The sequence below is a fragment of the Ictidomys tridecemlineatus genome, chromosome 7 (assembly GCF_052094955.1).
Source record: "Ictidomys tridecemlineatus isolate mIctTri1 chromosome 7, mIctTri1.hap1, whole genome shotgun sequence".
Classification (NCBI taxonomy): Eukaryota; Metazoa; Chordata; class Mammalia; order Rodentia; family Sciuridae; genus Ictidomys; species Ictidomys tridecemlineatus.
The window spans coordinates 46,896,000-46,909,322 of NC_135483.1; the positions used below are offsets into that span (position 1 = coordinate 46,896,000).

At 34.7% G+C, this 13,323-nt stretch overlaps 1 protein-coding gene across 7 annotated transcripts in view; it reads right to left on the reverse strand.

Annotated features, from left to right (window-relative positions):
• Wwp1 (WW domain containing E3 ubiquitin protein ligase 1) overlaps window positions 1-13,323 on the reverse strand; it is a 105,298-nt gene that overhangs the window by 65,094 nt on the left and 26,881 nt on the right. For all 7 annotated transcript variants that reach the window (XM_078016943.1, XM_078016946.1, XM_078016945.1 and 4 more), the window contains one exon: window positions 3,447-3,537. In XM_078016943.1, the coding sequence (XP_077873069.1) occupies window positions 3,447-3,516 (70 nt within the window). In that variant the 5' untranslated portion in view covers window positions 3,517-3,537. The remainder of the gene's footprint in view (window positions 1-3,446; window positions 3,538-13,323) is intronic.

Here is a 13,323-nt window from a genome sequence, read left to right on the forward strand (position 1 = left end):
ATCATACACGTGGTCTTTTGGGACTGCCTTTTTTCAATTAGCATAGTGTTTTCCAGTTTTATCCATGTTGTAACATGCATCAGTACTTCTTTTCCTGACAAATAACATTCCATTATACGGACATATCATATTTTATTTATGTATTCTCCCATTAACAGACATTTGAATTGTTCACACATTTTGGCTGTTTTGCCTCATGCTTCTATAAATTTGTGTATGAAATTTCCCTTAGGCATATTAGAAGTGAAATTGCTTGCTAACATAGTAAGTCTCTGCTGAGTAAATTCCTATCAAAGTGTATGAAGATTCTGATTTCTCCATATTTTTACTTACCATTGAATTTAATTCTAAACTTCATCAATGCTCAAGAAAAAAGTGTCTACAGATTTAACATGCCTGTTAACATCCCTTCTAAATGGATGTTACCTTCTAAATGGTATTCATCATGTAACTGTTGCACTTGTTAAAAATAAATGTTTCACCTGGAACGATGGTTTCAAAAAAAAGAAATATCTGCTTTTTCAAATACAAACTTTAAAAATCAAAATGTGATTATAAAAGTTCATAACCCTTTACAAAAAGTGAATTTTAAATCTGATTTACACAAGATATAAAGGAATTAATTTAAACATTTTACTTTAATGTTTAAAACTACTAATCTAAATAGGGGACTACCTACTTTCAGGGCAAAATGCTGAATACCAAACAGTAAAATATCTTATCAAAATCACTTCTATCATCAATCACCTATGAACAGAAAGACAAAGCCTCCTCCATGTCATATACATGGGATGTTTAAGGATATGAAATACACCAGCTATGTAATTTCCATTTTATAGTGAGAGAATAGTTGTATAAACAAACTGATGAAATACAATGTAATAAGTACTTCAGCAGAGGTTGCGTTTGAAATACAGTAGTCCTCAATATTTGAAGAATAATGGAATATTCAAGGCAAATATTGTATTTAAGTACTGGCAACACAGCACTACCAAAGAATGTGCACTGTTATGTCTGAAGAACTACTCTCAGGGTCTTGGCAAAACTCATTTCCGTCCTTGGCTGTTCCAAGTTGCTCTAAGTTTCAACACCACTGGACTGATGTCAAAGACCCAGACTTGCTCTCTCTCAAGGTATCTTGCAAATAAGCTTTTTCATTCCAAATAAAAGTGTCATTTCCTCAGTATATGCAGATTTTATCCATACACTAGAAGAAAACAGGAAGAAGGGGAATGCAACGTAGAAAGGTGTTAAAAGCACAGGGTGTAATTTATCTGTGTTCATATTTTAACTCTTCCAATTACTAGAAGCTTGACCTTAAAAGAAATCAATTGACCTCAATTTTCTCATCATAAACAGGAAAACCATAGAATCTGATTCTTAGGATTGGTGAGTGAGGGCATGTTAAACTGCAAAACACCATCATTGTCAACGAATTCCTGGCACCCAACACGGTGACTATTACTCTATTTATTATTACTGATCGTATAAGTATTAACTTGTCTGACTTAACTACAGAACCATCCAAAATACATCCATTGTATACCTTTAATTGATAGAGTGCTCAATAAGGAAAGAGATTTTTTTAAAAAAATGATTTTTATTTTCACAAAGAAATTATAATATGCTGGCAAGTAGGTGCAAATAAACACAATACTATGATTTAAATAGCCAAAGACAAATTATTCCAATCAAGAGTTCGTACTAGTGGAAATATATAGAATAATTTTATTTTCCCATTTAATAAGTTTTCTTTTAGATTTATACACAGAATGTCCTATAACACAAGGTTATATAAAAACTGAAAACTATCAGAAAGGGGTACAATGGGTGTTAATATTAAAACTCCACTCACAATAACTTCCCTTTAAAAAATAGTCATATATTTAAGAAATGTATAGGATACACACCCATATATATAAAGCTTTACTGACATAAAAGAGAATGACTTGATACATTGTTGGATTTTGAAATTTTAACACTTAAAGATTTCAATTACCTCCAACTTAATACAATACTTTAAAATAAAAACAACAACATATTGGTGTTGAGTGTTTTTGGTGGGGGCAGAGGAAAAGGAAATTAAGACTCAAATTCAAAAGAAAGGCAAAAAAATTAGAGAACAGTGAAGGCATGCATAAAATGGAATGTAATAAAAGATTTCTCCAATTATGGGGATAGGGTTACAGGGGATTAAACCAAGGGCACTCTACATTTGAATTACATCCCCAGCCCTTCTGTAATTTTGAGACAGGATACTGCTAAGTTGTCCAGGCTGGCCTCAAACTTGTAATCTTTCTGCCTCAGCCTCCCATGTAGCTAGAATTATGGCAGGCATCCTTATGTCCAGCTCTCTCTACTTTTTAAAGTATTATATGAAAAAAATACAATAGTCTGACAGTGATATAAGAGAAATGAAGAGAATAGAACAAGATATTTCACATCAACCGGAAAAGAGAGATTATTCCCTACATGTATGCTGAAGTAGTTGAAAAGTTTATAATTCACACCACTAATACAAAAATAATGACTTAAATTTTTTATCTTAAAAATTGAAATTAAGTTACAAGAAAACCTAACAGGTAAAAAATTTAAAATATATTTTTAAAAGCCCATTAATTTTTCAACCTCAAATAGTCAAATGATTATGTCCATTGTATAAAATAGCACGTGTCATTATTATAGTAGGTAATGTTCTGTTTGATTCTTTCTATTATAGTTTTCCTGCTTTCCATGCTCACTGATTTCCCTTCCCTCCTTCCTTCCTCTGTACTGGGTATTGAACCCAGGACCTAGGATATGCTAAGCAAGCACTTTATCACTAAGATACACCCCCAGCCCACTGTTCTTATTCTTATTTGTTATTTGCAATCAGATGTGGGTTATGAACAGAAATAAGAATAAAAATATTTATGCTCACAATAAAAATAAATTAGGATTTTAAAAATAAGTTAGTTCAGGGAAGTACACCTCAGTTTCCAAACAGTAAAGTGCCACACTGCAATAGCAGAGGGGCTTTTATCATGACATGATTTGATTCTTCAAAAAAAGAAAAAAAGAAAAAGAAATACAGACATTACTGTTCATCTAATAAAAAGAGCAACAACTTGGGAGTCCTAAGGTCTTAGTTGGTTTTACTAAGGTACTTAATTCCTCTGATTCACAAATTTCCTCACTGATTAGTCAGAAGGTTAATATGTATGACACAAGATACTGCGAAGTCAGTAAGGCTGTGGATTTTATAAGGTAGTTTTTATTTTTAATAAAATTAAGAAAAGGTGAAGAGAAAAGTAAAGTAAAGCACTAAAACTTGGTACTATTTAATATAGGTCCAAGTTTGGTATTTTCCAAGAGCATCAATTATGGAATAAATTTGCTGAACTGAATATTTGAAAAAAAGTTTCATCAGAGAATCACCATATTAAATTATTAGAAAAATTACTTACCAGTTACCTGTAACTGTAACCTTCCACTATGGTTATTACTAGTATCAGACCTTGGTGAAGCAGTGGCCATGTCCCAAAATTCAGCTTCAATCTATAAAAAAAAAAAAAAGATAATTTACTCACATTTTAGATTAAAAAAAAATTCTAATTTTCATGATGATTAAAACTGTTCATTTGAGGGCTGGGGTTGTGGCCTTGTATGTGTGAGGCACTGGGTTCGATCCTCAGCACCACAAAAAAAATAAAATAAAGGTTTTGTACGCACCTACAACTAAAAAAATTTTTTTAAATGTTAAAAGAAAAAACCACAAAAACTGTTCATTTGAGCTGGGTGTGGTGGTGCACACTTGTAATCCCAGCAGCTCAGGAGGCTGACACAGGAGGACCATGAGTTCAAAACCAGCCTCAGCAATTTATCGAGTCCCTAAGCAATTCAATGAGACCTTGTCTCTAAATAAAACACAACATAGGGCTGGGAAAGTGGCTCAGTGGTCCAATGCCCCTGAGTTTAATCCCTAGTAAACCCCCTCCAAAATGTTCATTTGAGATATTATTCACAGAATTAGAAAAAACAACTCTGAAATCATTTGGAAAAATAAGAGAATCAGAACCAAAGCAGTATTAAGCAAGAAAAGTGAAGCAGGAGGCATCATAATACCTGATCTCAAATTATATTACAAAGCTATGGTAACAAAAACAGCATAGTGCTGGGATCAAAACAGATATGAAGACCAATGGAACAGAGTAGAAGACACAGAGACAAACCACATACTTACAGCTATCTGACACCTGATGAAAGTGCCCAAATTATATTTTGGAGAAAAGACAGCTTTTTAAATAAAAGATTCAGGGACAACTTGATATCAAGAACATAGAAATTAAATGAGACTAGATCCCTATCTCTCACCCTGCACATTAAGTCAAGTGAAATGGATCAAAACTTATGAATTAGACAAGAAACCTTGCAACTGCTAGAAGAAAACAGAAGGTCAACACTTCATCATACAGGTACAGGTACCAACTTCCTCAAGCAAAATCCCTAAAGTTCAAAAAATAAAACCAAGAATCAAGAAATTAAAAAGCTTCTGCACAGCAAAAGAAACAAGAGTATGAAGAGAGAGCTATAGTATGGGAGAAAATCTTTGCCAGTTACAACCCCGAAAGGGGATAAGTATCCAGAATATATAAAGAACTAAAAAAATTTAACAGCATAAAATTTTAAAAAATCAATAAATGACCAAAAGACTAAACAGAAACTTCTCAAAAGAAGAAACACAACTGGCCAACAAATATATGAAAAAATGTTCAGCATATCTAGCAATCAGGAAAATGTAAATCAAAACAACGCTATGATTTCATCTTACTCTAGTCAGAATGGCAATGATCAAGAATATAAATAATAATAAATGCTGGCAAGAATGTGGGGAAAAGGTACACTTGTACAATGCTGGTGGGACTGTAGCCTAGTACAACCACTTTGGAAAGTAGTATGGAAATTCCTAAAAAACTAGAAATGGAACCACCGTATGACCCACTGTCCCACTCCTCAGTATTTTCCCAGAAGAACTAAAATCAGCACACTATAGCAATACAGGCACTTCAATGTGTAGCAGCACAGGTCACAACAACTAAATTACAGAATCACTCAGATGCCTTTCAATAGATGAATGGATTAAGAAATTGTGGTATATATACACAATGAAATTCTACTGAGTCATAAAGAAAAATGAAAGTATGGCATTTGCTGGTAAACAGATGGAAATGGAGAACATCATGCTAAGTGAAATAAGCCAGACTCACAAACTCAAAAGTCTAATGTTTTCTCTCATTATGTGGAAACTAGAGTAAAATAAAGGAAAACAAGAAAGGATAGAATATTATAAAGTATTAAGATTTAGATGTAGTATCACCAAAAATCTCAATTGTGAGACAATGCAAGAAGGCTTGGAGGAGAAATGATTGATTGGGCTATAGCCTTAACCTAATCAGTCACTTAATTCCTGGTGGGATTAATTGAGCAGTAACTAGAAGCAGGTAGGCTATGGCTGGAGGAAGTGGCTCACTGGGGACATGACTACAGGGTATATATTTTGTATCTGAAGAGTGAAGTCCCTGCTTCCTGATCATCATGTGAGCCACCTCCCTCTGCTACACTCTTCTACCATAATGCCTGCCTCACCTCTAGCTCCAAGGAATGGAACCAGCTGTGAACTAAGACCTCTGAAACCATGAGCTCTCAAATAAACTCTTCCTCCTCTACAGTTGTTCTGGTTGGGTCTTTTGATCACAGCAGCAAAAAAGCTAATTAAAACATAAAGATATAGGGAAGATCTGTATTGTAGAAGGAGATCAACAGGCAGAGAAGAAGAATGGGAGAGGGAAGTCAAAGTGGAATGAATTCTTAAAAAAATCATGTTAAGTACATACATTACCACTGTTTATATATTCATCTTTATGTATAAATTTTTAAAAAATCAATCAAATATAAATAAATAGACAAGCCAAAAGAAGTCTTGCAGAGTAAAGGAAGGAGAACAGGGAGAGGGAGAACAGGAGAGAAAAGGGAGAAAGGAAAGGGAAAGAGAAAAGAGAGATGTACGTATGATTCTGTCCGAGGAATCCAACTACTATGTATAGAACTACAGGCTCTAAAACAAACCAAAAACTGTTCATTTAAAAGAACTAAAAACCACATATCTTTACAATCCATAATATGTTGACAAATTCACACTTGTGCTCCATTTAAAACTGAGACTTAAGTCATTCAAAATGTTATAAAAGAACATGAACAATAATCATACCTGAAGGAAGAAAAGTGGAGGAAGAAAAAAATTATATTACTAAGAATCCAGGGTCATATGCTGATTAATAAATAAAATAAATATATAAATGAATGAATTAACAAATTTATTATAATACAAATTTATGTATTATCTGAACTATATATTGCCCTTTATTCTTCAGCACTTCAGTGTGTACTTCTAAGAATGAAAGAATTCTTGGGGCTGGGGTTGTGGCTCAGCGGCAGATCGCCCACCTAGTGTGTACGACGAGACCCTGGGTTCGATCCTCAGCACCACATAAAAATAAGTAAATAAATAAAATAAAGGTATTGTGTCCAACTACAAATAAAAAATAAATATTAAAAAAAAGAATGAAAGAATTATCTTAAATAATCACAGTAAAATGACCAAATTTAGAAAATTGAGCAAGTACATTACTATTATCAAATTGACAGTCCATATTCTAATTTAATTAATCATCTCAACAACATTCTTTACCAAAATGTCAGCTCTAGCCCAGATTTATATACAGTATTAATTAGGTCTCCAGTAAATCTTGCATGCTTTTTTTTATAGATACTGTTTTCCAAGTTTGGCTCTACATTTCCCACCCCAATTTTCTCTCTCTCTCTCTCTCTCTCTCTCTCTCTCTCTCTCTCTCTCTCTCTCTCTCTCTCTCCCTCTCTTTCTTTTCTTTTCTTTTTTTTTTTTTTTTGCTTTTGTATAGGAATTGAACTTGAACACAGGTGTGCTTAACCACTAAGACATATCCCCAGTCCTTTTTAGTTTTTATTTTGAAGCAAAGTCTCATAAGTTGCTTACAGCTTCACTAAGTTGTTGAAGCTGGCTTTGAACTTGGAAAACTCCTGGCCTCAGCCTCCCAAATTGCTAGAATTATAGGTATGTACCACCACGCCTGCCCCTAATTTTTATTTTTTAAATAAAATTCAAAACAGGAGCTACATCAATATTTTTATAGATAACAAATATCTCAAGGTTCAACTTATATCTGCCTTTAACCTACTAAAGATAAAGTGGAACATTCTGAGAAAGATTGAGAAATATTAACGAATGTTAACATTTGGTTTTCCTTCTATTTGTAGTTTTTTCTATGCTCCATTTAGATTCTACCACTCATTTCAGGGACCCAATAGGTTAAAATTATTAAATTCATTTTACTCATTTATAGTTGGATATATTATATGCTTGACGTGTGCGGAGGGTATGTAGGGTAAGTGTGCGGAGGGTTTGTATGTGCCTGTGTACGCAAGCGCTTATACATAAGAAAAACAGTTGCTTACGATATGATTAACTCATTGCAGTTACCTATATTCACAGGTTCTGAGACCTCATTTAGCCAATACCCTAATTCTGCAAATGAGAAAAAAGACTTAAGAATTTATCTACTGGGCTAGGGTTCAATTACTAGTACCAGCAAAAATAGAAAAATAAAAAAATAAATTAGTGGGACCCCGTGGCCCATGCGTGTAATCTCAAAGGCTAGGGAGGCTGAGGTAAGAGGTTCACAAGTTCAAAGCCAGACTCTGCAACTTAGTGAGACCCTGTCTCAAAATAAATAATAAAAGGGGCTGGGGAATACAGTTCAGTGGTTAAGTGGTTAAGTGCCCCTTGGTTCAATCCTGGTACCAAAAACCAAAAGAAAACAAAAATTATGTCTACCTCAAAGTAATCAGCATGAGAAAAATCAATAAAAATACAAACCTTAAATATATCAATGAACCATGAAGAAAATAAAAGGAAATTGAAGGTTTTAATTTCTAGCAGTCTAAACCACTAGATGTGTTCTCAAGAAGTAAGGAAACTTATGTTCTTAAGACGTAAGGAAAATCATCAAGTATACCACCCTATATAATAATAGACTTGACACACAAAAAATAAAGTGAGTTGATAGAGTAAGGAATGGGGAACTGGAAGCAAAAAATACATACATACATAATAGTGTTGTCCTGGATATGCATGCTGGGAGTAGCACTGGCATCAGGAGACAAAAGAACTATGCATGCTGCAAGGTAAGGAAGCTGAGATTTGCTCATTAAGAAAATGTATCAAAACACACATTTAAACCATTGGGATTATCCAAGATGAAAAACAACCAAATCTGAGCCTATAATTTAAAAAACCTAATTTATAAGAAAATGTATCACTATGACTGAGACTTAAACAAAATACAATAGTTTTTGACCTCTAAAGACTTTAAATATTACAATTATACAAATTTTTAGAAACTAATTTAGCAATAAAAGATGAAAGAAAATATGGACAAGCAAGAAAAGACTATAAAAATGACATTTTACTTCTCTCGGCCTTAGCATTATCTTCTTGGAAACCTCTGTGCCATGAGAGCCAAGTGGAGGAAGAAGTAAATGCACAGGGTGAAGTGCAAAAGAAAGATGAGGCAGAGGTCCAAGTAAACTAGCTTGTGCACAGTGGAGGCCAAAGGAGTGGAGATAAGGAATGCCAGAGGCTGGGGACATTGGTACAAGTTGTTGGAGTGCCTGCCACTGTCCAAATTTTGTGGATTTAAGAATTTACTTCACCACCCTGTCACCACAATCACCAATGAGAGAAGACCCACCTTGCTCTTAACATCCCCTGTTGGTCCTTTATCTGGACTTTTGGCATTCTAGACTAATTTGTTTTTTAATTGTGGTCCATGTAACTCATGTACAATAAATCATCCCTTCTGTTTGGTGGGGGGGAAAAAATGGCATTGTACCGCTAAGCAAAATAAGCCAATCTCAAAGAACCAAAGTCCATCTATCATGTTTTCTCTGATCGACGGATGCTAATTCACAATGCAGGCGGGGCAGGGATAGGGAAGAATAGAGGTACTTTGGATTAGACAGAGGGGAGTGAAGGGAGGAAAGGGGGAATGAGGGTGGAAATGACAGCAAAATGAATCAGACAGTATTACCCTATGTACATATATGATTAAACGACCTGTAACACTATATCATGTACAACTAGAAGAATGAGAAGTTACACTTCACTTACGTATGATGTGTCAAAATGCATTCTGTCGTATGTAACTAATTAGAACAAATTTTTTGAAAATCTCATTGGACATTTGAAAAATAAAAATTGAATTTATTTAAACAGACTTTTTATTTTGGAACAGTTTCAGATTTGTAGAAAACCCAATTCCCCTTCAATTTTTGTGTTTGTTTTTATTTTTATTTTTTTAAAGACACATAAAACTTACTTATCTTCCCTCCCTGCTCCTCCCCTATTTTAGCTTTATATTTTTGGAAATGGGGATCAAACCTAGGCCTCCTGCTAGGCAGGCACTCTACCACTGAGCTATGTCCTCAGTCCTATTTTAACATCTTACTTTAGTATGTTACATTTTTCATAATAAATGAACCTATATCAATATATTATTATTGGGGCTGGGGTTGTGGCTCAGTGGTAGAGCACTTACCTAGCATGTGTGAGGCCCTGCGTTCGATCCTCAGCACCACATAAAAATAAATAAAGGTATTGTGTCCAACTACAACTAAAAAATAAATATTTAAAAAATATATATATTATTACTGAAGTTCAGTTTATTCAGATTTCCTTGTTTTTACCTAATGTCCTTTTTCTATTCTAGGATCTTATCAAGAACACTACATAATATTTAGTTATTATTTCCTTAGATTCCTCCTGGTTATAACAAGTTTCTCAGGACTTGACCTTGCTGTGTGTGTGTGTTTGTGTTGTTGTTATTGTTGTGTTTTGTTTTGGTTTTATGCTAGGTCTTGAACTGAGAGGCTTGCACATGCTAAACAATCACTGTATCACTGAGCTACACTGCCAGCACACTTTCCTTGTTTTTTATGGTCTTGAGTACCTTCAGATATTCCTCTACTAGGATTCGCCTGATGCTTCTCTCACTGTTAACCTGAGGTTGCTGGTTTGCAACTATATTAAGGAACATGCTATGAACATGATTTTGATTTGACTACTGATGCTAACTAACCTTGATCATCTGGCTAAGGTCCTGTTCAGCAGAGTCCACCACTGTCAAGTGACTCTTTTCTTCCTTCCCACACTGCTTGCTTTGGAAGAATAAAGGTGAGGGCAGTTGTGTTCCACTTCCTTAAGGCCAGATTTTATGCACAAATTATTTAAGCAGACAGAATTTTTTAAATTAGAGAAGTAAGATGACTGAAAGGTTTAAAATTAGAATTAAGAGAGAATCAAACAAATGTAAATCTAAAAATACAGTTTAGAAATAGCACTGAAATAAACACATAGAAAATACCAAAGAGAGGCTAAATGACATGAAAGATAAAATAAAATCTTACCTATATCCCAACTCATAATCCCAGAAAATTATGAAAGAGTTCATTTTAGGAGAAAATTACTTACTTTTCAAAAGCAATGAAAGATATTTAACCACAATTCCAAGAAACACAGTATTTTATTAATAAGAGGCAAGATAAACATAAGGAAAGTCACAATAGGTCACACTGCCAAGAAAACTGCAGAATATCAATAGTAGAGAGCATGTGAAAGCTGCCAGAGCCAAAAGAGATTACAGACAATAAAAGAAAGGAAAATAATATTAGTATTTTCAACTGCAACAATGAAAACATAGAAGGTCGAACAAACATCTGCAAAGGACTGAGAGAATTAACAATTATATAACCGTCAAAACTTTCTTTGGGGAACATGGAGGGCATTAAAACATTGCTAGGTAAATCAAGAGTAGTTATCAACAGCAGATTTACTTCAAGAAAGTCTAAAGGATGTGCTTCATGAAATTACCATAGAATGATGACCTCTGAGGTACAGGATGGATGAGTAAAGAAATTGCCAAGCACACAAGAAAACTAAATATTGTTGGAATACAACAAAAATAACATCTTATTATTAAATGTGGGTGGGCAGGACATAATGAGGATAGGAGCTCATGTTGTAAATCTTCATTCAACAGGGGCACTGTGATCTGGTTGAACTTTAGACTGCATAGCATTCCTGGCACGGTGAATCACAAGAAAAAGAAATAAGAGGGTATAATTTCTAAACTACAGAGGTGGGAAGAGAATAAAGGAAACAATCCACAGAAGGCTACGAAGAAAAGGGTGGCAGGGAATATAAATAACCAAGACCATCAGCACAAAGTAAGAGTCCAAATATAAAAACAATAATTAATTAATGTCTACAGACAAATCTGAAAGACAAGAAACACCTACAAATAAAGATATGGTAGAGTGAGAAAAAAATAAGGAAGAGAACACACCAGGTAAATACAAAGTCTGAAATTAGTTACAATGGCAGACAAAACAGTATTATTAATGAGAACAAGGAAAAGGATATAATTCAGTATTATCTCTAAACTTGTATACTTTAAAATGTCATCTAAGCATCTCTCTCCCAATTCTCTCTCTTTTCAACAAGAAAAGAATAAAAAAGAATGACTATCTCCCTAATAGACCTCCAGTTAGTGGTAGTACTGGTGGAAAAGCATAGGTCCCAAACCAGTCAGATGAAGTGATAAAATATCAGATGATGTTTCAACTGTTTCAACCACTGGCACAATAATGAAAACAGACATTTATTGGGCATCTCTAATTGACCTCTGCAACCTACTTACTGTTCCACAGGCTCTTTGGAAATCCAATATCAACCATAGTCACTTTTCCAAACTGACACTTTTTTCTACAGAATCTGACTTGTGATGATATGACAGAAAATTCCATTAAGGGATTCTTTAGAGGATTAAATATCAGTACATTTACCACATGAACCCAGCAAATGAGAGACATTGAAAGGCTTTGAATATGCTAAGTTTGAGGATCTGAATTCCATGCTTAGTGTCCTGAGTCTCAATGAAGGGGTAGAATGTAACAAAGTAAGTCTATGCTGCTAGTCATGCATGGGATAAAGATAGAAATAATTGGGTTTGGGGCCAAGATAGAGCCTATCCTGCCATAAGTAGCTTTCAGGATTATCCATCCTCCTGTAAGTGGTGATAATTTTGAAGGCAAATGTCATGATCATTATGGAGACTATAATGTAGAGATTTCTACGATAACTGAGATAGTAAAAACTATGATAGAGCCTATGAAAGGGGTGTACTCTAGGAGAAAGAATAATTAAAGAGGAAGTACCAACAATTAGGATGATATGACAGCAGAGACATTTGGCTGTGGAACTCCAAAGTTGATTACTCTCAGGAAGATTATAGATGTGATGATAGAGGTCTCTCCAGAACATCCAAACTGAATTTGAAGCTTCAGAGTACTCTAAGAAAGGTGACTTCTGCTGGCACCTCCTAGTCCAGGTTGAGCAAATTCTTTTGATGGGCAAAGCCTGCTGACTTGGGTGCAGAAGTAGTAGTAGAAGAGCAGCTATCGAAGGAACAGTAGAAATTGCAGTATCAGATAGGTAAACCAAAATTAGAATGCTGGCCTTAGGAGAAACATCCAAACTGACCAAGTGAAGAAAACCAAAACAAAATGGTTAAGAACAGGAAGTGAGTCATCTCAGATAGGAATTCAAGTCACTTCTGTTAGAAATCAGACCAGGATGCATGAAGGACAGAGTAAGCGAGAAATATCTGGAAAAATGAAACAGAAAGACAAAAGACTGTCACTCTCCAACTTCTAAACCTCTGAAACTAGCTTCTCTACCAACAGGCGTACATGAAGCAAAGTGCTAATCCTGCTTGATTTCAGCACTAAGGTAGAGCAAAGCAATCTCCTCCAAGGTGGAAAGTAGCCCCAGCTAAACCAGAATCATCTAATAAAAATAAAATAAAGCAAACAAGGGTGAGTATCCCAAAAGGGAAAGTGAGAACTTTAGTGTGGTCAGGAGATGGAGGGAATAAAGGCCAATGGAAGAAGTCTGAAAGGACAGAGGGCAAAAAAAGATCAAGACTCCAGCTCCGTACCCAAGTCATAGAAACCTGAAAATAATCTAGCCCTCAAGTTCAGTATTAGAAATATACTGCTCCCTCAATTGATGGTGAAAGGGAAGATTGACCAAATTGACTTTATATCCTGTGCTTTATCAAATCTCTAACCATTCAAGGCAAAAGTCACCATCTATTGTGGGTAACCCTTGACTATAAGAACTATAGGAAG